Source organism: Exophiala xenobiotica (genome assembly GCF_000835505.1).
Source record: "Exophiala xenobiotica strain CBS 118157 unplaced genomic scaffold supercont1.7, whole genome shotgun sequence".
In the NCBI taxonomy this organism is placed as follows: domain Eukaryota; kingdom Fungi; phylum Ascomycota; class Eurotiomycetes; order Chaetothyriales; family Herpotrichiellaceae; genus Exophiala; species Exophiala xenobiotica.
In genome coordinates, this window is record NW_013562488.1 from 402,979 (window position 1) to 430,681 (window position 27,703).

The 27,703-nt window shown below is 53.0% G+C and overlaps 9 protein-coding genes across 10 annotated transcripts; 4 read left to right on the plus strand and 5 right to left on the minus strand.

The window, feature by feature from the left end:
• Positions 1-1,012: 1,012 nt before the first annotated feature.
• PV05_10856 (uncharacterized protein) lies at positions 1,013-1,537 on the minus strand (the record flags this gene model as incomplete). Its single annotated transcript, XM_013454282.1, has 1 exon — positions 1,013-1,537. One exon carries the CDS (start codon positions 1,535-1,537, stop codon positions 1,013-1,015), a length of 525 nt encoding a protein of 174 aa, XP_013309736.1.
• Positions 1,538-2,666: 1,129 nt separating this feature from the next.
• On the minus strand, positions 2,667-4,115 carry PV05_10857 (uncharacterized protein; the record flags this gene model as incomplete). Its single annotated transcript, XM_013454283.1, has 1 exon — positions 2,667-4,115. The coding sequence occupies one exon, from the start codon at positions 4,113-4,115 to the stop codon at positions 2,667-2,669; it is 1,449 nt and encodes a 482-aa protein (XP_013309737.1).
• Positions 4,116-4,528: 413 nt separating this feature from the next.
• Positions 4,529-6,590, plus strand: PV05_10858 (uncharacterized protein). The gene is made up of 3 exons (XM_013454284.1): positions 4,529-4,785; positions 4,831-5,003; positions 5,058-6,590. Exons 1-3 carry the CDS (start codon positions 4,599-4,601, stop codon positions 5,583-5,585), a joined length of 888 nt encoding a protein of 295 aa, XP_013309738.1. The 5' UTR covers positions 4,529-4,598; the 3' UTR covers positions 5,586-6,590.
• Positions 5,676-8,726, minus strand: PV05_10859 (uncharacterized protein). The gene is made up of 2 exons (XM_013454285.1): positions 7,651-8,726; positions 5,676-7,580 (listed from the first exon to the last, which is right to left on the minus strand). The coding sequence occupies exons 1-2, from the start codon at positions 8,586-8,588 to the stop codon at positions 6,857-6,859; spliced, it is 1,662 nt and encodes a 553-aa protein (XP_013309739.1). The 5' UTR covers positions 8,589-8,726; the 3' UTR covers positions 5,676-6,856.
• A 109-nt stretch (positions 8,727-8,835) lies between these two features.
• PV05_10860 (uncharacterized protein) lies at positions 8,836-10,084 on the plus strand. The gene has a single exon (XM_013454286.1). The coding sequence runs from the start codon at positions 9,290-9,292 to the stop codon at positions 9,938-9,940; it is 651 nt and encodes a 216-aa protein (XP_013309740.1). The 5' UTR covers positions 8,836-9,289; the 3' UTR covers positions 9,941-10,084.
• A 1,561-nt stretch (positions 10,085-11,645) lies between these two features.
• On the plus strand, positions 11,646-14,169 carry PV05_10861 (uncharacterized protein). Its single transcript, XM_013454287.1, has one exon. The coding sequence runs from the start codon at positions 11,857-11,859 to the stop codon at positions 12,586-12,588; it is 732 nt and encodes a 243-aa protein (XP_013309741.1). The 5' UTR covers positions 11,646-11,856; the 3' UTR covers positions 12,589-14,169.
• Positions 14,170-15,027: 858 nt separating this feature from the next.
• PV05_10862 (uncharacterized protein) lies at positions 15,028-17,196 on the minus strand (the record flags this gene model as incomplete). The annotated part of the gene is made up of 7 exons (XM_013454288.1): positions 15,028-15,245; positions 15,319-15,367; positions 15,416-15,499; positions 15,568-15,855; positions 15,920-16,342; positions 16,435-16,564; positions 16,625-17,196. 7 exons carry the CDS (start codon positions 17,194-17,196, stop codon positions 15,028-15,030), a joined length of 1,764 nt encoding a protein of 587 aa, XP_013309742.1.
• Positions 17,197-17,394: 198 nt separating this feature from the next.
• On the plus strand, positions 17,395-18,265 carry PV05_10863. 2 transcript variants are annotated; one of them, XM_013454289.1, is made up of 3 exons: positions 17,395-17,434; positions 17,491-17,556; positions 17,605-18,265. In XM_013454289.1, exon 3 carries the CDS (start codon positions 17,863-17,865, stop codon positions 18,175-18,177), a length of 315 nt encoding a protein of 104 aa, XP_013309743.1. In that variant the 5' UTR covers positions 17,395-17,434; positions 17,491-17,556; positions 17,605-17,862; the 3' UTR covers positions 18,178-18,265. The 2 variants fall into 2 exon arrangements, with proteins under 2 accessions (XP_013309743.1, XP_013309744.1); XM_013454290.1 differs by having other exon boundaries at positions 17,395-17,556.
• PV05_10864 (uncharacterized protein) lies at positions 18,210-27,510 on the minus strand. The gene is made up of 2 exons (XM_013454291.1): positions 22,513-27,510; positions 18,210-22,314 (listed from the first exon to the last, which is right to left on the minus strand). Exons 1-2 carry the CDS (start codon positions 26,983-26,985, stop codon positions 18,625-18,627), a joined length of 8,163 nt encoding a protein of 2,720 aa, XP_013309745.1. The 5' UTR covers positions 26,986-27,510; the 3' UTR covers positions 18,210-18,624.
• Positions 27,511-27,703: the final 193 nt, after the last annotated feature.

Consider the following 27,703-nt stretch of genomic DNA (forward strand, 5'->3'; position numbering starts at 1 on the left):
ATGACCGTGCTCATATGCGTGACCTCCGACGGGCTAGGGCAGAAAACGGTGCCGAAAGAGAAAATGGGTCAAAGCGAAGCGAAATCACAAAACCTGGAGTCGTCATGACATGGAAGAACTTGAACTTCTTTTTCCTCCGAAGGGGAAGCACGGTGTCAGGGGTGGCCAGAGCTGCAGTGTCGAAGATCGATTTGACCAAAATAAACATCTACTTGTACAACGGTAAACGTCCGTGCCTCTTCAGCTACGTCTTCATAGGAATCATTACTATTATTGCTGCATGTAATAAGTACATAGTACGCAACAATCACCGGCGGCTGGCTGGCCACTGACAGGCACGCGACAGCGATAGCGACAGCAACAGCTAGACCAGACTTTGCTGATCTAGATTCTTCTCCGTCGATGGAGGGGCTGGCTAGCCAGAAACTGACCCGGAAGTGCATGCATCGGGGACTCACCGAAACAAGAAAAAGAGACAGTGGGTAGGCGGACCCCTTACGGAGCAATAATCGAAAGTCCAGTCTGCTGTACCAGTAAACCACAGTAGGGGTTTTGGGAAGGGTGGCTTGCAGCTTGGGGCTGAAGGGGCTCACCAGGGCTGGGACATGAGTAACTCGTAAGCTAAGTTGGATATAAGCATCTCGCTTATGCGAAAGGACGGGGACTAACGTTAGAACAATATCGACCAACCCTAGTAGCTGCCTATCCCATGTAGGCGATCTTTTTCGGGCGTGAGGATGTCCACTTGGAAAAGTCTGGCGGCCAGAGGACCAAGTCAAACCCGTAGAAAAAGGAATGCACCAAGATATAAAAATATAAAGAATAGAAATTAGGGAGTAATGGCAATATGTGTTGTTGAAGTGACCAGGTCATGCGGTGTAACCCTCATATAGAAGATAGATCCCATATGAGCAGAGCAACAAAATCCTCCAAAAAGCATCCATGAAATATTCACAACCAATTTTCAAACGCCTCGCTATGACCCATAGATATAGTAAGACACGACTTCCCTCTAGTGTTGAGGGGCAGTGCAGTTGCCACCAATGTCTTCCAACCAGGCGATGCTGTTGAATTCCGTGTAGATGGTCTTGATTTGCCACGTATCTGCCTTTCCTTGGGAGTTCTCGGCCTTCAGGATGGTGATGCCCTTGACTGTGTTGGGTGGGATGGTGGTGTTCCATCTCAAGGCAATAGTGTCGCAAGTGACGGCATCGATTGCCATGAGGTTGAATGGCACCTTCGGTTGAGCCCCCTGGCCAGCTTCGAAAGCAGCCTTGCTGGGGAAGGTAGGCTGCCCAAGTGGCTGACCGGCAAGCTCGTTGATGCTGTCGGACCAGTCGACAAGGTCATCGGCCAAGATCTCGTCGGCCACGGCGGTGCTGTAGTTGGAGATGAGACTGCCAAAGCCGCTGACGAGGTATTGCGCAGAGGCGCCGTTTAGGCATTTGCCCGGGTTCATCCAGTCAGCCCAGCCGGGGGCAGCAGAGGCTGTGGAGAGGAGGGCAGCAGCAGCGGCGAAAGTAGCGAAAGAACGCATCTTGATTGAGGTGGTATTTGTTCTGAAAAGAATGTGGTTTTGTTTGAGTAACGAGTGTTTCGACTATAGTGACCGTGATATCCTGGGGGAAAGGAGAGGTCAAGGTCCCCAGGGAAACATGCCAAGTTATATACCGCAGTACAGGCAAAGTTGGATCGAGTCGTTGACACTAGTAAACAACCAACAATAAACCTGGTTTAGACTTCCCATGAGCTGCATGTCAATCAAAAACTCTGTAACAAGGGCTGTGGGCCCAGCACGGTCCTTTGAGACGACCTTCTACCTTAGACCTGCCTAAGCACTGTCCTTGGAAGACTGCTAGCTCAAGACCTCACAGCAGACCCGCCCCCAGCCACATGGGTGCTCGTTTGGGGTACCAGACCCATGAATTTCTCAGTTGTATTGGCGCTTTGCAGCTCTGACAGCTTCGTACATAAGCGCCGAGGTCAACATGTCTTCGACCGTGACTCGGGTGTGTATCGAGTTTTCTTGAAGAGTGCGCTAGTACCTCTTTCGGCTATCTCAGACAACTCAGCCACTGGGGTTGAAGGCTACGGGGACGCCGTGAGACCAGATCTGGCTTGGGCAAAACCACATATTTGGGTCATGGGGCGAACTCATTTCTCGTTGGTCATGCAGAACTGTGCCCCCTTCGCATCGTGGCCATTCGTCTGTCGTGATGCGAGTGCCGAATTAAGGTTGTAGAAACATCCGGACCTTGATGAAAGTTTGCTGCGAAATTCGGATGATTCTTGCTTGCGGAACTGACCGCCGGCTGCTCATCCAGTGTCCCTGATCCGGCTCTTCTTCCAGGCTAAATGCCTGCCGTACCAAGCCACACTCTTGATCGGTCCCTGGGCTGGGCGCATGAAGAACGTCTTTTCGGTCCAGATTTCCAAAGACCGCAGTCATTTGTGATGTCAACGGAAATCCCGACGCTGGAAATCAATTGTACATTATTTATTGGTATAGTTGCATATGGGCGTTGCTGACCAATAAACCTCTGTCAGCTGTCAAAATAATGAGCTGTTATTGTCGAGCACGGACTCTGCCATTGAATTGCTCCTCAGCCCGGATGAAGTCGGTGGAAATGACAACACCATCATCAGCGAGGCTATCATGTTGCTGGTCACCTAGGTGTAGGATTGGGTGTACTTTCGTCGGAAAGGCTAACAAATCCTGGTCGGTGAGGATCAATCTCACTTTCAATCTGCCTTGTGCCGTAAGGCAGGCCGTAATCTCTCCCTCGCAACGCGTCTTTGCCCTTGATTAGTTGCATCAACATGAAATTAAGGGCGCATTTAATGCCTTGCTCTTCTCCGCGTTTGACAATGTAACCGTTGATATAGTCAATTTCAGGCTTTTTGCCGTGCCGAATGTCTTCTCGCATGCTGCTGGAATTTTGGGCCGTCCGGCGAGTCACCGCTATAGCTAGTTGCTCAAGTCTTTTGGCCGAGAATCTCATTCGGACATTGGGGATTCCTTCCAATTCCGGCAGACCGCGGATCACCAGAGATACTTCGGCCAGCAGCAGTCTTTGCACCGCGGAAAGCTCGTCACTGAGAAGTAAGGCACCGTTGGGCACGTCCAAGAGTGCCGTGAGTGGATTGAGCACGGCGTTGGCTGCCAGCTTCTCTAGTTGCAACTGAAGCAAATCCAGATAGGGAAAAGCTGCGCATGCGAGCACTGTTGATCGCGTCAAGGTGCGCAGGAGGTATCGGGAGGACAAGTTCGCAAACAGTTCCTTGTCCGTCGGATAAAACTTTTTGCGCTCGTCCTCGGCCAGTTCGGAGATGTTTCGAGATGGTATCTTCGGTGGAAGAGGATGTCGGTCTTTGTCTCGACATATGCCTAATGCTACTGTGCCGTAGCCAGCATGCACAACTGCGCAAGGATCCGTCATGTAGACGCCATGTGATACAATACCCAGCATGTACGTTGGGCGTGTCTCTGGGTCAGTGAAGACTCTGCGGTTCAGCTCTTCTATCTGTCCCAGTCCATTCTGCATGAAACATATTGTGGTTCTGGCGTCTACCCGGTGTTTGACTGACCGAAGGGCAGACACAGTGGCATGGCCTTTGACGGCCACAATCAATGAATATATGTAGACTTGTCCATTGGGCAAGGTTTCATCAGCTTCGAGGGGATTTGTCCTTGGTCTTATCCCTGTACCAGGCTTCCCCTCCAGGTCGGGAGCTGACCGCCAGATGGGACCGGCCGCGGGATCATCGCCTTCATAGATATCCACGTCGTAGCCGGTCTGCTCATCGTTGATGTCATTCTTCTTGTCCATCAGGCTGATACTGCGGCCGACTCTTTTGAACGCCTCATATTGCTCTTGCTTGTGCATCATCAAGGTGATCGGAGGTGGATTAGGTAGACAGCGTAGTGAATGAGCAATCAATGTCCCAATGCTTCCCATGCCGAGTATATGCACCCGCCTGGTGAGTAGCATCTCCTCCTCTGGGTCGGATACAGTTGCGTCTTCAAGAGGTTTCGACTCGAAAGAAGCTGGCTCTGAAGAGGCAACATCCTCGTTCGAAGACAATGGAGACCACCAGCTTTGAGACTGTGCCATTGTTGTGAATCTCAAATAGTTTCTATCTGCAAGGGGCCCACGGCGTAGAGAGCCTGAGCTGATAAGCCTTGGCCATTTGCCCGAGGCTCTTAAGAGCGGGCGGAGGAGTAGTCGTTGCGACAGTTTGAAGGTCAACGCAGCTCACGACATGGATGAATTGGCGGTGCTCGAGGTTGCGAACGGGGGGTACGGAGATGAGAGAGGTAGGTCTTTCACCACTATCAGGATGGTAAAATCAATATCATGCGCTCATAGGCTCGAGAGGTTGTCGTTGAAGTCGATAATGACGGCGAGACACGTCGTGTTGCATCGCGGCCGCAGTCCAGCACTGCAGATGCAGATGCGGGGAGATTTTTTATATCGCAGTTTCGTCTCCAACTTCTTTTTCCTTCAGATCTTCTCTACGATAAACACCCTGCAAATGTGACAACCAGACTTCTCTTACGACTGCAGCGAGAACAGAAGTCACCTTGACTAGCGATTATGGACACCAAATCTGTACTCGCACTAGCGGAGCAACTCGAGGACAACATTGAGGACCTCGAGGATAGCCTCGGAGCAATACTCGAAACAGACGGTGCTTTTGCAGCGACTACCAAGAAGCTTCCTCTTCTTGAAAGAGCCAAACTCAATGTCTTGGTGGTCTATGCTATCGAGTCATTGCTCTTCTGTGAGTGCTTTTGGCGATCTCTTCGCCCTATACTGACTTGTACAGCGTACCTCAAACTTCACGGAGTTGACGCCAAAGAGCATGCTGTGTTTCGAGAACTGACCCGGGTCAAACAATATTTCGAGAAGATCAAGACTGCCGACGCGGACCCCACCACCTCGCACCCGACGGTGACGTTGAACAAGGAGGCGGCTGGTAGAGTGATCAAACATGCATTGGTTCGGTCATGTCTAAACAGCCACGATATTCGTGTTGTGCTAATTTCAGACTAGGCCGGAAACACCAAGTACGACCTCAAGCGTGCCGAACGCGAAGCCCGCGAGAAGGTCCGCGCAAATAAGAAGCTGACTACCTTGGAATCGAGCATGCAAGAGAAGGCCAAGGGAAGGTTCCAGAATGAGCAAGCAGAGGACGAAGAGGCAGATGCACTCCAACTAGCCGCTCAGCTTGCTTCAGTACCGCAGCCAGAGTCACCAGAAGGCTCATCGGCTTCGCAGAACGACAGCGAGGGTGATGACGACGATGAAGGAATACTTCGCACTCCGGACGTGGAAGACGAACCAACGGTGACTGTACCTGAAGTCTCGTTGGAGCCGACGACGTCACAAAAGCAATCTCCACCTCAACAGCGAGGCAAAAAGAGAAAATCACAACAGTCAGAGGAACAACAACCGGTCAAAAAATCTCAAAAAGCAGACAAAAAGGCTCGGAAGAAAGAACGTCCTGCCCGCAAGGCAAAGACGGAGGCTCAGAAGCAGGCCAAGAAGGACAAAAAGAAGGCTGCTGGAGGCAGCGGTTGAGCTTGCAACGGCTTGCATGATAAGCCTCAAGCTTGACCTCGTTTCTACCATCCGACATCCTGGCGACATCTCGAATTTTCACCCCGCGTGGTACCGGACCGCTTGGAGTGCGCCAGAGCTGGTGCTGATAACGGAAGAGCTCTGCAACCCTTGTTTTGACTATCAACACCACAAGCTGATGGCTTGAATCCCCCAGATTAAGGACGCAGCGTGATGAATCCAGATCGAAGAGCTGTGGGGCTTATCAAGCTGTCACTACATTGTCTCCGTCAGCAGGATCCCTTCGTGCCTGGTGGCCACGCCAGTCATGGTTGAATCTTGCAAGTGTTTACTCTATGTTGATAGAGCAAGCACATATCTCGAGATTCAACATTGGCTGCAAAGGTACCCTGGCTAGTGGTCCCTCTGCAAGGGAAGGAAGTTTGGAGTGCCATGCGAGAATCGTGCGAGATGCTGAGACTTGTGGACATCGGCCCTAGGACGCTCTCCTAAGTGGCTTTTCTAACCTGGAATCTTGCCTGCAATCGCAAAAAGTCACCACAGCAGAGAGTCCACAACTGGTGGGTTGGTAGAGTATCATAAAGGTCTGACTTGACCTAGGTATCGACTGAGACCGAAGTGAACTGCAAGAAGGGGCAATGTGTCATAGTTGTGTTGAGGCCGAGACAATCTTCTATCTCTGTCGACAGTTTGTTCTCTAGCCAATGCTCTGGCCATGGTTGTGATTGATAGTCCTCCCGAGCCGTGTCTCTGCTGGAACATCAGCTCACACTTTGGTGGTGCGCCAACCCAGCCTGTCACAGAGCTCCTCGGCGGCTCAGCGGGTCCAAAAGGTCGTGCTTACTCCCCCTGGACATCGTTGCAACGTCCCTTCGCAAAAAATGAAGTCGTTCTTTTGCGCGAAGTATTGATAGTAAAATCAGTCAACTTGTTTGGGCGATGAAGTCTGCCAAGATGAGTAAAAACTGCTCGCGGCTCACCCGCTTTGGGGATCAGGGTGATGCTGCTCTGTGGCTCACCACCGGCTCGCGCGAGGCGGGTGAGCGATTATCCGTGACCTACCTGTGCTGCAGCTCGCAAGTGGCGATGTCGAGTTTGTGTCTAGGTATAGTTATGTCGTGTCGCTTTGGGTAGCAGTGAGCGAAACCCTTGTTCTGACGTTCTCGTCTTCTCGGGTTACGGTCTAGCCCCCGTGATGACGACCAGATGATTCTGTCTCATCATATCCTAACAGATTTACAACTGTTTTTAGACATAGTCTCATTCGGACATCAAACCCGCGATTGGACTACCTCCTGCCAAAGGTCTAGCCCGTCGAGATCACTGGCGCGCGAGTACCACAAGAACATTTCCAGCCGGCCCTTCAACACGGTCCAGCTGTGGATGTTTAGTCGTTGCAGAGCTCGGCTGAGGAAGCGAACGTAGCCTTGCTCTTGGCAAGACCCCAAGGACGCAATCGCGCCCATGACGACAATCCAAATCATCAGCCATGGCACCTCGGTCCAGTAGCTGTCGACTTGGTCGCTGTCCAACAGCTCCCTGATCCGCATGGCTGCTTCGTGGAACGGCATGGCCTGTACAGGGGCGGGGAAGATCACAATCCAGCTATAGACGATGGCGACCGTGTGGCACATTTCGAACAACGGAGGCACCCTGTCCGAATTCGAGCTTCGACGGGGCGTTAGTGACAACAGACTATGTTGGACAAAGTTGCGCAGGTCTGCAAGTAGGCCAAGGGTGAGCAAGTGTTGGATGTCGACGGCAAAGGACTCCAGTGCCAAAGTATAGGCGGACATGCAGCGAAGAACCGTGCTCAGAGGCGCCACTTGCTCGGCGTCGAGGACTCGTTCGAGGACCGAAAAACCTGTACCGAGCACGGGCAGAGAAGGACACGCAGCGGCGACTCGAAGAAGCTCGTCTGCGGGGCTTCCAAACCGTGGCACGAACGGGAACACCGGCCGCGCCATCTCTCGGTTCGCGCACATGATATCGAGGCTGGAGGATATATGATACCAGTCAGTCAGAGTCGAGCCAGATACCTGCAGAGCAGAGAGGATGGACTCACTAGCACACTATCTGAGGCAATCCATCAATCTTCAATTTGCCTATTCCGCCTTTCGCTTCCAGCATGCTGACCATTCCCCGGGAATGCGACGTGGATGACGATACAGTCCCTCCATAGAGATCCAACATCTGTAAGGTTTGGAATGGACCTTGACGTGGAGACTTGCGAGGTCGCTTGACGATGACGTCTCCATGAAAGGCCATGCAGCACACCGTCTGGACGGCCTCGTCGCTGGTTGCGAGCTTGATGTCCTGGAGCATGCGATTGATCTCCTGCAGTGAAATCTGGTAGCACAGAAGCTCTTCCCGTGTTGGAGCCGAATGGGTTTCAAGCAGCCTGGAGTTGAAGAGGGATGCAAAGAGCGCCGTGTGGAACATTGCACGGTCATGGATCGCGGCTCGGATCCACGAGGCGGTGAAGACTCCCCAGCGTTCATTCCTGTCTTTCGGCCGGAGTGGTGGTAGAAGTCGGCCTGTTTGGTTGATAATGCTCGGCATGAGCCGGTCGATAAACTGATGGGGCAGATTGCTCGGGTAGGTCTCGAAGGGGTCGAGAGAGAAGTTTGCGGCGCTGATTGCGGAGAAGATTGGCGGCGGCGTGTGAGGCCGTCGTGGTCGAGATGATCTTCGGAGCCTCTCTTGGTGCTGCAGATTCGCCGCTCCATTTAGGTCGACAGTGACTCTGTCCGGTTCGGGCGCATGAGATCGATAGGATGTCTGTCGCTGCTCTGATTTGGTGACCGCCTGAGCCCAAGAACGCCGGGATACGTGAGCTCGGACAAAGGCCTTGTTGCGGCTCTCCTCGAGTTTGCTGGTCGGTTGTGCGGAGATAAAATGCCATTGCGTTGCTGGCTGGAGACCCTGAGAAAGCTGCGCCTGCTGCTCATATTCGCGGCTGTTCCTCTGAGCCAGGTCAGCCGTTGCGGAGGGAGCGGCCATCCGGAGGCCTACAGCTGAGGCTGTCTCACTGCATGTACTCCTGCAGTCATTTGCTCCGTGGGACAATCATTTCTTGATCAACACGGTGCAGGGGGCGCAGGTAACGAGTCGATACGGCAAGGAGTCGACGTATCGGACATGGTAGGAAAGAATGAAGAGGAAGTTTCGGGGATGAGGTAATCGCTGCCGCCTTTTTGGCCAAGGACCCCACACTGTTTCCCCCATCTAGATAATGCACCCTCCGCCCCGGAGCCTTGTCTCAACGGAGCCTAAATCCGTGCCCTCACCTCAGGCGGCATGCGACACACTCTCTACAGTAGAGGCGTCCAAGATTTACGTGAACGACCTTTGCAAGTAACAGGATTTGAAATCCTACGGACTTCGGACTACAGTATGTGGCCGCAACTAGGCAGCAGCATTTCAACGACTCGCTAAGTGTCGCAACATGGCCACGACTTATTGTAGCCAATCTTTAAGTCGAATCAGCCCCGGCACCGTCGAGGAGTTTATACCACAGGTATATATACCTGATGGGAGCTCGTTGTTTATGTCTCGTCCCAAACATCCAGTTCATCATCCGTTGATATCAATAAAGTTACAAATCCTACTAAAAGCATTGTACCACGGTCTCAAACCGAACCACGCCCATAGGAATTGGGAACAAAGCCGGCATCCTCCCACAGCGCAACAGCATCTTTAATATGCGTGTCCTTGTTATTGGTGGTAATGGACAGACTGGTCGTCTCGTCATCGATGAAGCATTGCAGCGCGGCCACAAGGTTACAGCCTTGATTCGGAATCCCTCTACACTTCCAGCCAAGGAAGGCCTGAACATCATGAAGGGCACACCAGTGGAACCTTCGAACATTGAAAGCGCTTTCAACGCAGTCCAAGGCGACCCCCCAACTGCCGTGATCGTCACGCTTTCATCGCCAACAGAAAAGGGGACTCGAGTCATGTCTGACGCGCACGAAAACCTCATCGCTGCTATGAAAAGGCATGGCATTTCCAAAATTGCGACAATGTCTTCATTTGGAGTGGGGTCTTCTTTCGCGAATATCACTGTGATTATGAGATGGGCAATTTCCAACACCGGGCTTAAGCATTCGTTCGCAGACCATAGTCATGTCGAGGAGATACTCAAGAAGAGTGGATTGAAATACGTGTTGTTGAAGCCAGCGAGGTTAACTATGGCAAAAAAGGCGCCCGTTCAGTTCCTTGGTGATGATGGGAAGGGACTCGGTGTTTTCGCGGGCTTGGGGGGGATCTCAAGGGCTAGTGTGGCGGCGTGTCTAGTGGATGCTGTTGAGAAGAGCACTTGGGATCGAAGCACTTTTGTGATATCAAACTAATAGGGTGTCAGGGTACAGGTCTCAGCGATCTCAAAATCGTGGCGGTGGTGAGGGGTTTTGACAGGCATCGTAGGGCAGGTTTAGGCCCAGGATAGCGGGAATATAGCTTTAGCTGAATCAGTCGTAGAGTATTGTAACTGATCGATTACGAAAGTGTCACAATGCTTGTTGAAATCACGAAAAGACCGACGAGGATGAGGAGAGAGGAGAGGAGGAGAAAGAGGTGGAGGAGCACCAGCTGGAGGAGGGACAAGAAGTGCCCAGTATCTCGGGCGACAGGTTTGAAAGGCTCTTAAGAAGCCGATGCGCGAAGTCTTTCTCACATGATCAATCAGTTGCATCAGGTTAAGAAGCGTCAGGCTTCAATCTGGGAAAGCATATAGTCGAACCTTGATATGGCCCGAGGAGAAAAGCTAGTAGGTTAGACGAGTAGAGAAGGGCTTTTATACTTCATTAGGACAAGGGAGAGCCTATCAATACCCGCAATGTCCACAGTAACCACGATCAGATGCACTGCAGGCAGTGTAGTCCTTGGGCGACTCGGATGAATCACTATAGTATTCCGCCACGGTAGGAGGTGTCTCTGTACACATACCTCCCGTCTTCAGCCTCGTCTGAATTGACCGGAGAGCTTGGTGTATCCATTAGCGTTTGCTGTACTTGAACTATTGGTCCAGAGCTGTGTTGGTCTGAATGTCGATTTGCATCCTCAGGTCGGGATCGCACATATTGGTCCGTATCCCTGAGTGAGACGTCGATTCCCCCACTTGGGCCCTTGGAATCATACTCATGCATCTGGTCATCCTTCGTACCCTTCTGATGCTGCACCGGGCGGTCCTGAATCTATTGTCTACTGTCGATTGTTGAGGTACGCACTGACTGACGTTGACAGTCGTCATATCAAGAAGCATACACGACCTTCCAAATGCGACCATCCATCTGTTGACACCGAAGGGTTTCGATACAAGAAGGATCTCCATCGTCATTGCAGACAAAAGCACCCTGGGGAGAATGACCCGGCTTCGAGATTCTGGTGTCCTTTCGAATGGTGCAAATTTTCCCGAAGGGCAGGGAAAGGCTTTGGCAGGCGAGACAACCTTGATAGATATTTTGAGAGTCAGCATCCACGGGCTTGATACTTCCTCAAGAGCGAATATCACGTTCCTTTGTTTTCGCTTCATCTATGTCCTCTCTCGCTTCTGTGCACTGCGTGACGTGGTCCACCATTGACCAATTGGTCTTGAGTAACTCTTGCCTACCCAAACATTCCATGTCGTCTTGATTGTTGATTTGGTGGAATTGCCGAACAACCTCAAGGCTGGACGCGTGCCCTCGCTGAGACACGCCAGCAATTGCCTCAATCCTGTTGTCTTACATGCAGGTGCCTTGCTCCCTACCCAGCACGAGCCCTCGGTTACTTCACTCGGACACACTTTGAACGTGTTTGGAGACACTGCTCCTCGAGCTGCAGCCACCAAGCTGGTCTGGCACCCAGTTTCTGTGTCACGGAATCGACCCCGTGACGACGAGGCGGACGCAGACTCGAAGTCGCCAGACCGTATAGCGGTCCAGCCTTCGGGAAAGCTTGGATACCCCAGCCTCGTGGTTTCTGGTGGTGGTGTGATCCGTGCACCGATCTCCATCTTCGAGTCAGTCAGGCCGAAAGCCATCTCAAACCGAACAGAGCATGAAGACTGGGGCTCGAACTGTCTCGATGCAGATAACGACTGAACGACCACCCCTGAAGAAGTCACTTCATGGTTTCTTCAATACATCGTCAATATTATTGCTGTCTGCTTTTCAATAAAGGCGTGGCCCGAGCCACCCGACCGCTTGGGCCATGATGGGCCCTGTTTCAAAAGGTTCATCCCTGTTATCCGGCTCTTTATCGACAACGAGCTCGGTCCAACACCGTGATGCCTCACAGACCACAGTATGGCCTATACCCGCGACCTTTACACGCTTGCACCTTGACCCTCACCGTCATGCGATCACTTTCCCGACCTCCTGCGTCATGCGAGCAACTCCTGAGAGACTTTGTGAGTCCCGCCGCTCAGCAAGTCGGGATATCGGAGCCGGCAACACATAGGAGGGTACCAATGCAACGGAGGATCTGTCTGATTGACACCGGGAAGCAAGGACACAGCCTGGCCGGAAAGACATATAGAAAGGCACGACCCTCTGCCCAGTATCGAACGTTCTATCACTGGAATCCAAGACTTACCAACGACAACTATCTGCATGCCACTCATTGGTATTGTCCCAAGCTTCTTTTACGGAGCTGGAGCATTCCATCCGACATCATGCTCGACCTCGCTGTGAGACTACTCGCCATCACCGCCTGTCTATTTGGCATCGCTGTTTGCGCGTGCATCAGCGAAGAAGTGCTCAGATCTCACAACCAGGACAAAACGCTCGACCCCGAGAAAGCGATGGAGTCATCTGAATTAAAACCGAGATTTGTCGCTCCCTTGGGGCATCAACTGAGCAACCTCATCATGGCTGCTACTAAGTCGGTCAATCTCATCGTCAACCAAGCAATTCCCGCCGGACCGTCCAAGCAAGCCATTCGCTTGCAGCAAGGCTTGGGCCACCTGCACCTTCACTGGGCTACATCGACAAGCCAAACCCATCCCGCGGTCGCTTGAGCTCATCTACATGGTCCGAAACTGATAGAAGCTGGACTTCTTATCACATGTTCTCAAATTCCACCCATTCGCTCTTTGGTCGACGTTGCTGTCCTCATTGGCTGAGATCAGCTGATTTTCCCTTTCGATTCGAACTGTTCTGCAGAGAAGACACATGAAGCATCAGCAGGTCGTAGGCTTGCAAAGCTTGACGACCGCCCAAATTCTTGTCAAATTCCGCTGGGTGTACACACTGCAGCCTACGGACGTCGATGGCAGGACCATTCGCACTCACCCGAGCCGCACTGTTTGCTCTGGATGGAGGCTACCTCGACGAGGCGGACGCTCCAGGCTGTTGATCTTGTCAACCAGTCGATGCCAATGGGTTCGCGGCGTTCTTCTGCCCTACTACCAGATCATCATCGCATCAAACACCGTTTTTACATAGTCACTCGTTAGCGCGGACGCGCTGGACGTGCAAGCTAACGGCTCGAACTATCCAACGTTCATCCACAAATTGGGTCTCCGAACCTTTAAGAGCCTCGACGGATGGCCCTCGCGCCTACTGATCGCAGGACGCCTCAAATTTACCATACGACTTCCACCGAGATTGCTGGCTTACGGACCCCAAGATCCACTCCTTCATACTCCATCAACCCACGCTCTTTGAATTCCAGATGCGCGCTCGCAGGACGACAGTTGAGATACTGGCCACCACATACACTCTTTCCATATCGAAGGCCTGTCCCCTGGACCATCGTCTCCTTTTACGGTCCACCATCTGGCATCACCGCTGCTCGGGCGATGAGCCCCGACACTCCTTCTCTCCTCGGACTATCAGTTATCCCACTTATCAAGTGAATCACTGGGCCACGCCTCCCAAGAATGCGAAGTCACCACCTTTCAGGTACAATCCAAGCTTCGAGTCTGACGCACATATCGCTACCACTCACCACGCAGACCATGGCTACTGTCACCCATTTGCCGCACCAGGCTAATACACACTCGTTCTGAGCGGTAATGCTCACTGTCACGTCCAGCAGATTACTGACACGTCCAGGTGACAACTTACCACCACACTCCTTTCCCCACCAGCTGTGCTGGACAATTCATCCTCTCTCTCGCACGATCTGTTTCACCGTCAAACAGCAGTGCTATCATTCATTCCATTGCCGACAGCATTGTCTCACCCAGCCCAAGTCCATCGGCCCGTTAACTTCGACGAGTTCTACTGGCACATCCTACGGGACGAGGCTAGCCCTCATCCCCCACGACGTTCCATAAGCCCACAGCAAAGATACATCACTCTCTGTCTGCCACGCTCCTTCGATACAGAAGCATTCCGCTTCATGGCGCTGTTCGGGGCTGGCACTCGACATACACCCACAAAGATCTACACCACGAGGATCGACATTTGCCGGGGTCACCGCGCCACTGTCCCCGTCCCTCACATTCTCTCCAGCAAGTCATTCTTTACGCTCATTACTGCCCTCCTGGAAGCTGGCCGGACACTTTCTACCTCATGACCATGCCTTTGCTTCCGGACGAACATTCCTTCTTCTACAACACCACGACACCCACTCCTGACATCCCCACGACGCTCATTCTTTTCGCTGACGACACTCGTTCTTTACGTCCCAACGACACTTACTCTTTTCGCTAACGACACTCGTTCTTTACGTCCCAACGACACTTACTCTTTTCGCTAACGACACTCACTCCTGACATCCCCACGACGCTCATTCTTGTCATCCGACGATACTCATTCTTCTCATCCCAACGACACTCGTCTTCCACTTCCAATCGACGCAGTTTCCGCCCCATCGAGGCTGGTGGCACCTCCTCTCCACTCCACTCCAATTAACACCGCGAATCAACTCCCAAGAAGGAGGGAAGCTGGCCTTCTCACGCTCCTGTCTCGCTTTGCTTTTGACCATCAAAATCTCTAATCGCTCATTTTACCACCACCACCACCACCACCACCACAATTGGCCTATGAATCTAAGGTTTACGCTGGTGACCGCCCTCGAGAGGCGCATGGTGTTATGGATCGAATGTTGATGATTACTATTACTAGTGGCTTTTTGTTATTGTTGATTAGTACTATAGCCACTTAAGTCATGTCACACTAGTGTTGCATATGCCCTTCATGTGTAGACTTATGCGTTCCGTACATTGGAGTTCCCTTAACTTGCAATTGCACTTCATTTGTGATGCAAACCCGATTCTCCGGACACGCAAGATCGCGGTCGCCTTTGTTGGCTTAATCGCGTCCAAGAACTACTACTAAGCAACTCATTTCCACAATCAGGTGCGCTTATGGCAAATCTGCCAGTGTCCAAAGACTCCTTGGCATGTCCTCTTCGTACCATGTACTATTATACGTGCGATTCGAACACATCTACAGTATGACAGCAAAGAAAGCTCAACCAATGTTCTAGGACGAGCTGAGATGACCTCTCAAGAAGCATCACCTCCCATTGCCTTCCTGGTGCCTGTGCCTGAGCCAGCCGCATGATCACTCTTGCTCTTGCTCTTGCTCTGCTCCGCCGCAAATATGAGGTCAAGCAGTGCAGGACGTCTCGCTGCAGACACTGTGGCCACAATGCTTGAGCACAACAAAACCCCATAGCCGAACCATAGCCAGTTCGATTGCGGAAGCATTGCGACACTAAAAACTGCCTTGACAGCCGCATAGTAAGTTAGCAGCCACCTTTTGTGGCACACACAACGCAGATGTGAAGCACTTACCGTGGCCAGGGACAAAGGAAGGTAGAGCTATGGACGTACAGCGTGTCAGCTTCAACAAACAAAAAGCAAGCATATATCCAACATATGGAGGCCTCACCACTGTCATCCTCGTCAAGATGCCGATATTGCTTCCTTGGCGCGTGGCCTCGGCACTCTCTTTCAGTGCCGACGCATTCACGAGCTGTTCCTCGTGAATTAGGCTCGAAATGTCCGGGCAAGGAAAGGTGGCAAGTGGGTGTATGCACTTACCCCGTCCCGCATGCTGTTGAACCTGTCCAGCTTCTGCGACATGAGTGCTTGAAGGTCCTTCAACCGGAATACCGAGACTCTTATCTGGACAACGTATGCAAGCCACAAGTCCTGCAACTTGGGAAACTTCGGCGCCTCGAATAGGTTGATGTAGTTAGATTCGAAGTTGTCCCACGCTCTGACAGTGCTGGAGAGATTGTCCCGGAACTCTCGGAGGCATGATACTGCGATCGACAGCTCCCTCGTCCTTGTCATTTTTTCGTCATCCAATATGCTGAACGACGTCTCCTAAGTGGTATCAGACAGCTTGGAGTGACCAAGCAGCACAGAGCGAAACAAGTGGAGCACTTACATAATAATCGAGACGATCAAAGAAGCAATTGACCAGGGCTGTCCATTCCCACATAGCCTGCTTCATTCTTCTAGACAGGATTGCGAGAAAATACTGCCGGGGATTCCATACCGGCTCGTTCAGCCAAAGAGAGCCACCAGAAGCAGGGTCCAATTTATAGTCAAGGCAATCTTTCCGGTAAGTTTCCTTTCCGTAGAAGTTGTCCACGCAGCAGTAGGCTGTCCATAGCCACTCATCAATCCCGACTGCAAGGAAAGATACCTGGGACTCGTAGTAGAACGATGTTTTCTCCTGTTCGCGAGGCAGTGGAAGTACGCGACAGTTTCGTAATTGCTTTCCTCCAAGTTCTCTTCTGTCAAGAACGGAATTGCCAACGCGAAGAGCCAGGAAGGGAATGTGAAATTCTAGAGCGAATGTCGCATCCTATGAGAGGATGGTGAGCAGACGCAGCCGGATACTGGGGCTCAGCAAGGTCAAGCGGACAGGGAATGCCGAAGCCCAAATGATGGACCTACCAGCGAGATGCGAAAGACAGTTCGGAAAAGAAGTAGACCCGAGAAGAACTCTCTCAGGTCAGCAATCGACCGTTCTGCTGCGGTAGCTGCGATGGCTACCATGCAGGAAGCCGTGATATCGGAGATGTAACTGAAAATAAGAGGGTCAGCACGATTTTCTTGACTTTCAAGCAGCAAGCAGTAGGGTCACATTATTCGCCGTTCGGCCTTCTTTTCGTAGCGCTGCGTCATACTGAGCCACGACACAATTCGAAGCAGCGGTATACGTACAGATTCTTTCAACCGAGACAGAAAGTCGCTGAGGGAAAGGGCAATGGCCTGCTCCGGCCAAACATCAACGCCTTCCGGCGGATATTCTAAGTAGCCACCAGGTCCGTCCCACCTGCGAGTGGTGGAACGTCCCACTTCGGGGTCTCGTCTGTCATCAAGCATGATTGTCTTTGGCGCTAGATTTGCGGCTGGCAGCTGATTGCTTTGTAGCTCCTGCCTTGTTGCGGCAGCAAGAAATCTCCTAAGTGCCACATCGGTATGCTCCGACGGCGCTTCCAGACAGTCCCTGGAGAAGCGTAGGAACGATCTTGTGAGACTCGGAATGTCCCCATTCTCAAGCAGGTCCAGCAAAGAATTCCCACTATGGAATAAACTTTGGTCTGCGGACACTCGAGGATCTTCGGCCTTGTACAGTCTCTCGCTTCGCCGCTCGCTGTACTTGCTTTCCCACACTCTGCTCAGTGGGCCAGCCTCGCTTCCTTCGGAGGCCATGAGCAACTGGCGCCACTGATATCGTTTCCTGCTGAAACCATCTTGATGTTATCAGAAGCACCAGGCTGGGGCAGAGGCATGCGCCAGCTGGTAATGCTGGCTATGCTTGAAAGGGTTAGCCGGAAGTTCCCCGCTTGATAGAAAGATGGATATCCAATGCGCTGGCATGCAGCTCGATCGCAGCTAGCTTTGGTCATTGCGAAGCTGGTCATGACGGACGGTGTTGGATGAAGCAAAGGTAGATGATCGCAAAGGCTTTCACACAGCGGAAAGAGACCTGACGTTGCGCCACAGCCAGTCATGGTCCGCCCGGCCGCTCTCCACCCTGAAACTCTGGTCTTGGGAGTACGATGGACCTGTGTATGAGATCCCACGAATGCCAATCCTTTCCATCTCTCATGAAATTAGTGTAAGCGGGACTGTGGGAAAACCAACAATGGCACTTCTACCGCATGTGGAGGGTGCAGTCACACAAGATGCGGACATTGCACGACCACCGTTGTCACCGAGCCGCAGTTCGAGTTCGAGTTCGAGTTCGTGTCCAGTGTCCCCTGGCATGGCCGCCTGAACCGTTTCGGACCACAAGATAGCACGTATTGGGAATGCGTGCGTCCACCTTGTCGCTTGAGAATGAGAAGTGAAGATACTTAAGAATGTCCAGTGTCAATGCAAGACGACATTACTGTACGCCTTGTACAAGAGTTGTATCAACTGCGACCACAAGAAATGTATGAATTGCAGACCGACCAGGAAAATATAGCGACGCTTGGGGGAGACGATGTGGGTGTAGGCCGTCGGTACTGTCAGAGAGATGTCGAGGTGCAAGAGAGATGCAATATCGGAGGTGCAATGAATGAGTACCTAGGTACCTTAGGTCCACAGGCACCGCAGAGCCAACAACGAGGTGTCAAACTGACTACAGGGACTACCTTGCACCTTCCCGACGGTCTCGCGCGCCAGGGGGACGAGAACGATGAATAGACGGTCTTACTGTAGGTGGATTTGCGAACTGTGCTCATTCGATTATTGCCTTGGAGCACGCCGGAGTACTTAGGAATCCATCATCGACCCTCCAACTCGATCCTTTAACAATTAAAATACAAGTACTGTGTATATTCCATCGCTTTCGATACATGACAACAAACTCGCTTGTACGCCGGACGAGAGACGACGAACAAAAATATTAAACCGGAACATCGTCAAACCAAAGGGCGTTCCCATCCTTTTTGCTGTCCGTGTTCCACAAGCAAATTTTCCAAAAGAAAGCCCAAAGCGCCCAAGATCGAAAACAGAAGGTCGCATGATGTAGGACCCCAGTTATTCGAATCGACCAGGGTATGCCCACACCTCGAAGTCGACTCCGAAAACAGCAACACCTGACAGAGATATCGCTCAAGATCGAACAGCAAGAAAGGAAGTGCCCATAACTCAATCATCCCATCTCCCATCTCCCACCATGACAGGCACCCACTCCTGCCCCGGGTACGCCGTCGCACTCATCAACACTTCTTCATCGGACTCATACCCTTCAGCCTTGCTGCCAGGTAACTCGGCAATGACCCCTCCTGAACGGTCCCTTGCACTTTCTCGCCTACCATCTTTCCCTCTAGCGCTCTTGTCACCCTCCATCAAAGTCACGCCTCTTTCTAGGCCCTGCCCATCTCCTTCTCTGGCCTCTCGCGACCCGCCCAGTCCAGGTGTCTGCGATCTCGTATGCGTCGACGATGCGACGCTGACGGGCGTCTCACTCCTCGTCCCTCCTGCAGCACCTTCAAGTCTTTGCCTCAGATTACCTTTCCGTCTCTCACCTCCACCGTCGTCCTCACCTGTCTCGTCCAGCCCCGGCACCATAATATTGAAGGGCCGTTCCTGCTCGCTCTCATCCCTAGGCACACCACCCACAGGACTGATCTTCTTGCTATTAAACATGCCGAGTGTCGTAACTAATCCCGAGTCACCGCGACCACCTGCACCGGTCGGCTCCTGATTCTGACTCTGGCCGGACCGTCGCAGAGGCGCATCGAGATCCTCACTCGACGGCCTTCTGCCCAGCCGGGGTGATCTCGAGCGTTTGTGCAGGTTAATCACATGCGCTCGGGGATCCTGTCCTGGTCCACCTTGCCGATCCGGCGAAGCAGTCATACTCCTCACTGCTGCTTGCCGAGTTGCACCCGCACTGGTGGGCCCGGAGTAACCTCCCGGAGGCGCCGAAAACGAACTTTCACGCGGTGGATAGACCTGCGGTGGTGCAGTTGCAGACACACCCACGCCCATGCCGTATTGACCATGGTGTTGATTCTGGTTGCCGCCGGTATCGATCCTCAACGGCGATGGGCGCTCATACGGAGCCTGCGATGTACCCGGTGGACTCGGATCGTAGTTTGGAGGGTTTGGTCCTTGTGGTGGTGGTGACACTACAGACCTCTCGTACATTGTGGGTGTCGGTTGATGCTGATGCTGGTACGCCGCCGGTCCGTGGATCGGGTGGTGTGACGGGAGTCGTTCCGGCGGAATGGGTGGGTACGCTCGCGACGCACTGTTCCTGTTCGACGGCGACGCCGTTGGTGATTGATGATGATATTGCTGTAGATGTTGATATGGACCCGCTCCTGCCCCTGGATCATGGTTGCCATACCCGGCCGGGATGTCCGAATACTGGCTATAAGGTGTCTGCGCAGAGTACGCCTGTGGCGAGATGAACGTCTGGGCGCGGATCTGTTGTTCGAGCTGCTGATTAGCAACCTGCTGCGAGGCCGTGGTGGGGACGGTGTTCGCTCTCGACGGTTCTTTCCCGGCGCCACTGCCTTTGAACAATCGACCACCAAAGCCAGAGAACCGTTTCTTCTTTCCTTCTGCTCCATGGTCTTTGGGCTCGGGCGTCGTCATCGCACCTCTCAGCATATCCTTTGACAGTCTTCTTCCCGTGTTCGTATGGGACGGCACGTTCGTAAGTTGACCTAGCTGATCGTGGTCGCCGTATTGGCTGCTCCGTTTCGACGAGATACTGTCGTGACGACTATTTCGTCGGAAGAGGCTGGCTCGTTTCTCTTTCTTGTGCGCATGGCTCTCGTCAACGCGTGTTGGGGTCTCAGGCCGCTCGTGCTTTTGAAGTTTCGAGCGCGATTTGTTGCCGAAAAGACCGCCGAACATACCCTTCTTGCTGGGTGTTCCGGTCGCTACGACAGGACGATTATCTTGTGGCGGAGGTACAGGAGGTGGAGGCATAGAATGCCGCTGAAACTGGCTGTAGTGCTCACTTGGCTGTTGCTGTTGCTGTGGTTGGGTTTGAGACTGAAGTTGAGGCCGAGCCTGAGACTGAGGCTGCGGCTGAGGTTCAGGCTTCATATCATACAGATGCTCTGTTCCCGGGGCCGGTCTGTATCTAGGCTCTTGCTCATACTCTTCAAATGGCTGCTGCTCATTGGCAGCGGGTGACGTTCTACCCTGCGGCTGTGCCTGTTGACCGCGATACGGGTCCTGTCCCGGGTAAGGAGATCTCCTGGCACTCGGCAATTGCTGGCCACTCGCTTCGACTTGGACTGGACTCCTGCCGATCCTAGGAACTGTGACTGACTTTGGCGATCTGTACTCCTGTATATACGGACCTGCAATGCGAAACTCTCCCGTAGAGTCTGTCTGGATACTGGTTTGCGTTGGCTGCGTATGTTGATACTGAGACTGCTCCCTCTGCTGTTGTCGGAGTTGATTCGTTTCTCCCTGCGGCCGTCTCGCGCTCGGAAGTGGACTTTCGGAAGAGTACATTTGCGTCCTATCGATCGGCTGCTGGTGTTGTTCAGCATCAGCCGGATCTTTAAATGCAGGGTGATTTCGAACATTTGGATCAACGCCGAACGGTCTAGAGTATGATCTTGATTGTCTCTTCACGCCAGGGGCGGCGGCGTTGGCTTGATCAAAGACCTCATCGACGCTAACTTGCGACATTTCCTTGTTGAGCGATGTGTTACTGAGGGTCTGGCTGACTGGGCTCATTGGCTGGGAGGGGTGAGGACTCTGCTGAGAATGGTGCATTTCGCCGGCACCATCAAGACCAGCAAACGAAAATGGCCGAGGCGGTGGCGGAGACACAGCTTGCTCTTGCTCTCGCTGTTCCACGTCCCTTGGCACTTGTGATTTCTCCTCGCCTGCTTGAGCACGTCTGATTGCGTCGGCATCGACATCGCCGTCCAATGGCACATAAGGCTCATCTATACCTGGGGGCGGCGTTTCATTTCGAGGAGTCTCTGGTGCAGCCTGGAAATCAGGATTACCCTGTTCCTCTAGCGACTCTAAACGCTGCTCTTCCTGCAGAGGATGAGCCTGCAGAGGATGAAGCTGCTCCTTCGTTTTCTGCTCCAAGTCCGACGCCTCGTCCGCTGGAGAAACACTTGGTCTTGATCGAGCTTCTGATGCGACTGATCCGGATCCGGGACTTGCGCTGGACACAGCCGAAATGACTGACCTGGGTTTGCCTTCGGGAACTCGCAGGCTTCCATCGCCCGGCTGCGTAGACACATCGGCATGTCCGGTAATGGGATGAGGAGGTGCGAGCGCGCCAACGGCCGGTCCAGGCTCAGTGACTGCACTAGTAGTACGTTGCGATGAAGCAGTTCCCCGGTCTGCAATCTGATCGGCAATCGTCCGGTGCGGTGCCTCGACAGGAGAATGTTCAGCTGTCGGACGTGTTACCTGACTCACCGACCTGCTCGGACCACTCTCATTTTCGTTTCCATGCTGATCACTGTCCAGTGCAGAAATGGCCGGACTCACAGGACGTGGAATCGGCGCAGTTCCAACAGCCGCTGGGGTGGTGCTCGATCTTCTTTCTGGACCCGAACCCTCCTTCTTGTCCGTCCCAGCCTGATCAATTGATGAAGTTGACAAGGCTGCTGCTGTTTCTTTCGACAGCCCACTGCCTGGGGTTGGATTGTCGAGAATCGGCCCAGAAAACCAATCGGATGGCGAGACAGGAGAGGTAAGGGTCAGAGGAATTTGTGGTGGACCTTCGAGGAATGTGGGTTTTCTTTGCGACTGAGCCTCAGCATGGCTGTCTTCGGATTCAGGTTCGTTCAGCGACGGATAGGGGCCTGTGGATTTTCGACGACCTGAAGGTGATGAACCCTAAAAGAAAAGCGTCAACAGACAGCTCAAAAGAGAGGAAATCTTTTCATTACTACATGGCAAAAAGAGTTGCTGAGAGGTGCAGGTCCTGTGAGTCCCTTTGGCCACAAAATCCCCCTTGCAAGAAACCCGTAGTAGGAGTAAAGTAAAGCTATCGATCGATAGAAGAATAAACAAGTAAAGAAAAGATCAGACTACCTTTTCTCCATGACTGACATGGCGCATTCTCTCTTTCCCCTTCGCAAACAAGCCCTTGGCGGCTGTTCCGGCTTTTCCACCAAATTTTCCAGCTTTTGATATCAATCTCTTGCCGTCCTCTTGCATCTGTCGTGCTCCAGCTGAGTCGGTCAGGATTCTTCTTGGCGAGGGCTTGTAAGCTGTAGCTTCTGCGGCTTCTTGCGACACATGACCGTTCATGGCGAAGACATCGGAGTGCTCTGAAGTCCTCATTGATGTGAGCCAATTCTCCAGTTGTCCGTCGGATGTAGCATACGCAGATCTGCTTTCGTTGAAGGCTTTGATTCGTGCTTGGGGAGAGTCAAGACTCATGATGGCACGGAAAGGCGCCGGCTCGGTTGTAGGAGGCTGAGCAGGCATTGCTGGTTGCACGGGCTGTTGCGCGGTTGGCACAGGCGATTGAGGGGCATGCGGTGGCATGCTTGGCTGCCGTGCAATATTTCCTTGTGAAGTTGAATCTCGTTCATTTGATGCACGCCGAAGACCTGCAGGGGGGCCGGATGGTGGTCGAACTTGAGTCTTTATAGTCTCTGGCGAGCCCGTGGAAGGCGTAGAGGGAGTTTGTTTGGCTATTGACGCGGGAGGCGTTTCTTCGCTGCCAGTCTCCCATGAGAACCGCTGTTGGAGAAAAGGCCTTGGCTCTGATGGGCCATGTTCAGGTGGTTGAGACGGAGTTGTGCTGGAGCTTTCAGGCTTCGGGCCAGGTCGTGCCCATTCTTGAGGTGGCACATTCACGGAATCTACTTGGTTTTCCTTGGGGTTGCTATGTGCTGGGCCTGACTGAGGTGTTGGCACTGGCGGCGCTCTTTGCGCTGTTTGCGCTGGTGGCTTTGGACCGGCTATTGCGGTTGCTGGGCCTGTTGGCTCGACTCCGGCTCCTGGAGGTAGATAAGTTGCTGAGCTCAGTAGTCTAGCCGACGTCGGTCCGATTGGTCCAGTAGCAGCGTTCGGGCCTTGTTGAGGAATCGTTGCTGCATGAGCAGCAGACCTAGCTAGAGGAGGTTGTCCAGTTGGAACTCCTGATGCCGATTGACCTAGACCCGCTTCAGATGGCTGTCGATGACTTTGTTGTGGGGCTACTTCCGTCCCCTGTTGTGCTGGCGGTTCTGGCCTCTGTTGCGCAGGGAGGTCCTGCCTTTGCTGGAATGGCGGGACCGGTCTCGGCTGACCTGGACTGGTAAATTGGCCGGTCGTTGGAGCCAGCGAGAGCGATGGTGACTGGTTTCCAGGAATGGATTGAGTGGCTGTTGCAAGCTGAGCCGTTACTATAGGGGTTGGTCCTGCCTTGGACTTTGCTATATCCATAGTTTGGGCGTCCGGATTAGGTACTGCCGCTATCGATGAGGCATCAGGGTTCGGCTGACCTGAAGGTCCAGCAGAGTCTGAGGTCGACGGTAGCGCTTTTGAGCCTTCTGGTTGAGTATCCTGGGCCGTGGCCTCGCCATAGTAGGTCGAGCTCTTTGGAGTCAGGCTTTTCTCAATTTCTTCTTCCAGCCGATCATTATCAGCTTCAGCAGGTGACTCCTGATGTACAAAAACATCTGGTACCCTGCCTCGGAGGGCTGAAGTATCGAGGTTTCTGCTCGTTCGAAGCGGTGCCGGTACGTAATTATCTTCAGGATCTGCAGTACCGGCCTCGCTGGAAGAGTGTCCCCTGGCTGGTATAGGGATATTGCTATGCTTTTCCAGGGGCTGGTCTGCCGATGTCAAGCCCGTCGATTGGGGGACTGGGGCAATCGCTTCTTGATCCGGCCTATTTTGGGGCCCCGGCCCGTGCTCACGCTCACGCTCTTTTTCCGACTCGGGTTCACTACCCGTACTTGAAGCATCCCACTCATTCTCACTTGACTCTTCTGAGTCTTCTTGCGAGTCTTGCAAGCGCTCACTGAGTCGATGGCCGGCAAGAGCGCTGGCGAGAGCACTGCCAGCGGTGGCCGCGGCAGCAAAAGCCTTTTCTCTAATGCCATTCTCTGTGTCGGGGGATTTCGTGGGAGCTTTGGCAGTAGGGATACTCTCAGTGCTGTCTAATCGCTGCGAAGGCGCAAAAGGTGGCAGATTTCGGGAGGGCGAGCCTCCAGTCTGTTGCCCAGGAGTACCGTCTTCTTGTGTGGATGCACTTGCGGTCGAAGTGTATGACTGCCAACCTCCGGGTATAGCCGGTCGAAAACTTTCATTTCGAGGTTGAGGTGCTGGACGGTTGTGTTCGGCTGTTGGCGAACTGACTGGGAACCCGTTTCCGCTTGAAGTCGATCTTCCCGATTGACCCTCAATCCGCCCGGCCAGTTCTCGGACAGAGCCTTTGGAAGGTGTTTCTGAGCGCTGCAGAGGTGACGGTGCAAATGGAGTAGCGGACCCGCTATCAGAAAAGCCTGCTTGCTTGTTGAATTGCTGCTTATGTGCCTGCCATTCCTGATATTCTTCAGAAGTAGTGCGTTCAGTCTTTGGGACTGCGTCTTCTGTCGGGTCAGATTTCACAGATGACGGCTCCGGCACGGTCTCCTCGGACGGCGGCGATCTGCCACGCGTCTGGTCGTCTACAGATCTGTCTTCTTCCCTCCTATCCACGACAGACGCTTTTTGCGATTGAATTGGCTTGGGGTGTTCAATGCTGAGGGGTCTTTTCGCTGGGCTGTTGTCTCGACTGGGAGGAGTAACGTCTCTGCGATATCCACCCCGGACTGGTCCAGCAGGAGAGAAGTCACTATCTGGCGAGAGAGGTTCGTGTGGTCTTAGCGTTGCTGATGATGTCGGACGTGACTCAGCTCGCGATGGCTCTTCTGGAATCGGTATTGAGGTGGCCTGAGGCGCAAATGCAGGCGCTGTGGACTCTTCTTTACGACCGATTATAGGGCTGATGTCCGAGGTCGAGTTGCTGTTTGACCTGTCAACAGTACCCGATGTAGAAGTCGGAGAGAGTGGCGTATCCCTCTCACTCTCTTCAAAAGCCTGTTGAACCATCGATCTGTAACCGAGCGACGGTTGATGGTGTAGAGATTGTGCCTGAGTTTGGGCAGAACTCCGCGACCCGCCAGAAATATCCACTGAAGAGTTGGAGGGTTGTACAGGCTGCCCTCGGGCGTCTCGAGTGTTTTCGCCGTCAACTGAGCCTATATCCATGCCAAACCCAGAAATTCTATCAATAGCTGGAAGGTTGAAGCTTGGTCGTACAGGATCCGGGGTTTCACGCTGGAGAGCGCCTTCACTCATGGACACATTGCGCGATATGGTTGATGCGGAAACCGGGTCTGGACGGTCGGTGTAGTTGGAGACTGAAGACGCGTCTGTGGGTTGCCTTGATACGCCCACTGTTGGTAGTGTCTCCTGCGACTGGTGGGAAATGTCGGCCTCACGTGTCACAGCCTCATCTTCAGGCTGTTCAGGTGAACCTGCTTGCTTGAGCAGATTGTCAAAGCCATACTCACTTTTCCGTTCTGGGACTGTGTCAAGAATGGTAGGCTTCAATCGTCGAGTATGGTCCTGCTCCTCAATTGATGACTGCGGCACTGCGTTGCCGAAATCTTTGGGCTCTGGCAGTGAAGCCGGCGCATTCACCAGCTCGCCTCTTATGCGACCAGTGGTGGAATCTATACTGGGGCGTCGTGATGATTCCTGCGACCTGCGGACTTTTTCCTTCTCCTCTTCCATGCGCTTGTAAATGTCTGATGGCCGAACAAAGACTGGTATAGGTCGGTTGACACTTGATTCGTTGGCGTCTGTAAATGACGAAGGATCTGCAGCCTCAGGACCTGGCGTCAAGTCTATTGGAGGCGGCGGTTGTTGTGTGAGACTCTGTTTGCGAGGGGGGAACTGTCTGGTTGACGCAGTTGAACCTCTGCTACCAGGTCTCATGGGACTATCATGTCTCTGATAAAGGTCGACCGGGGGCGGAGGACGGTTACTTGACCCAGACCTACGTGATGCAGGGTATGTACCTGGGGCAGAAAAGGGCGCATCATCGTACGGTTGAAAATTACGACCTCTTGAGCCCGGTCGAAAGCCAGGAAGCATTGGACCCTGTCCTTGTGTGTCGAGTCGCAAAGGAGCTGGTCCGTTGAAATTCGGGAAGGGGGAATCCTCATAGTCATGCTGTGGCTCTGGAAGATGTTGTCTTTGGGTGGTTGGGTAGGCTGAATCGAAGCCTCCGGATGAGAACGTCCGCCGATCGTCGCCGCGATCGAAAGAGAGTCGTCCACCACCACGAGAGGGAGAGGGATTGGTTACACTGCGATTCGCTGAGTACATATTCGGTTGCGGCGCCCAAGCTGGGTGTCTAGCCGTGCCAGCCGACATTGTTGCAGGCTCGTCGTATTCATCATCATCGTCATCTCCCCACTCGTCACCGTCATAGTTTATCTTATTCGCATTTCTCCATTTCTTTGTGATTGTCCTGCCAACATTGGTCTTGAAGGAGGAGTATGGACCGGGGGATGCCATCGAGATTGCGGCTGATGGTTCGAGGCCAAGACGCGTTGCAGTTGAAAAATACAGTCAGAGTATGCTCAAGGGATAATGTGGCGCATTGCGGAAATGGTGATCTTGTCGTAGCAAGGTCTAGAGAGCTGTTTTTTGTATGAAGCAGAGGGACACAGTGAGGGCGGATTTCGTACTACCTGGAGCCACGTCGATGGGAGGCCGGGAGCAAGCAGAAGCGACGATCTGAAGAATGATGGTATTGTCCGTGGTTCGATGGGAACAACAATGTTCAACACAGTGGGACAAGGGAAGGGAGGATAGTGATGAGGCCAGCCGCGTGAGCGCAGACGAACAAACGAGGCGACGGGAGCAATGCTGCACTAATTCAAGATTCCTGGCCCTGCAGATCGACATGCGCGTCACTTACTGCGCCACAGTTGAGAATGGGGAAGAGGTATTCGCATTCTCGCACGTAGTATTATGTAGGCATTGGACTTGATGAGGCAACGAGATATCAAGATGCGGGATTCCAGTATACCAGGTAGTCAGAAGAGGAAGACACCGAAGAGATATCAAATTATGCACAGGGTTCTCTGTCGCGAAGTTGTTTCAATGACACCGAGGCTGCCCTCACAGCTTGCTATGACCTACTATGGGTGCCCCGGGTGCGTTAGTGCTACCTGATAGGTGCGAGCTAGGTGAAGGCCCTGGTAAAAATAGTCCGATGAGATGGAATCTG

Excerpts from the sequence above, each read along its gene's own strand:
- PV05_10858 (XM_013454284.1), top strand. The coding sequence starts at position 4,599 with ATGGACACCAAATCTGTACTCGCACTAGCGGAGCAACTCGAGGACAAC. Across the intron at positions 4,786-4,830 it reads TATCGAGTCATTGCTCTTCT|CGTACCTCAAACTTCACGGA; the intron begins GTGAGTGCTTTT and ends TGACTTGTACAG. Across the intron at positions 5,004-5,057 it reads GAGTGATCAAACATGCATTG|GCCGGAAACACCAAGTACGA; the intron begins GTTCGGTCATGT and ends ATTTCAGACTAG.
- PV05_10859 (XM_013454285.1), bottom strand. The coding sequence starts at position 8,588 with ATGGCCGCTCCCTCCGCAACGGCTGACCTGGCTCAGAGGAACAGCCGC. Across the intron at positions 7,581-7,650 it reads TTGCCTCAGATAGTGTGCTA|CCTCGATATCATGTGCGCGA; the intron begins GTGAGTCCATCC and ends TATATCCTCCAG.
- PV05_10860 (XM_013454286.1), top strand. The coding sequence starts at position 9,290 with ATGCGTGTCCTTGTTATTGGTGGTAATGGACAGACTGGTCGTCTCGTC.
- PV05_10861 (XM_013454287.1), top strand. The coding sequence starts at position 11,857 with ATGCCTCACAGACCACAGTATGGCCTATACCCGCGACCTTTACACGCT.
- PV05_10863 (XM_013454290.1), top strand. The coding sequence starts at position 17,863 with ATGCAAGACGACATTACTGTACGCCTTGTACAAGAGTTGTATCAACTG.
- PV05_10864 (XM_013454291.1), bottom strand. The coding sequence starts at position 26,985 with ATGGCATCCCCCGGTCCATACTCCTCCTTCAAGACCAATGTTGGCAGG. Across the intron at positions 22,315-22,512 it reads ATGTCAGTCATGGAGAAAAG|GGTTCATCACCTTCAGGTCG; the intron begins GTAGTCTGATCT and ends CTTTTCTTTTAG.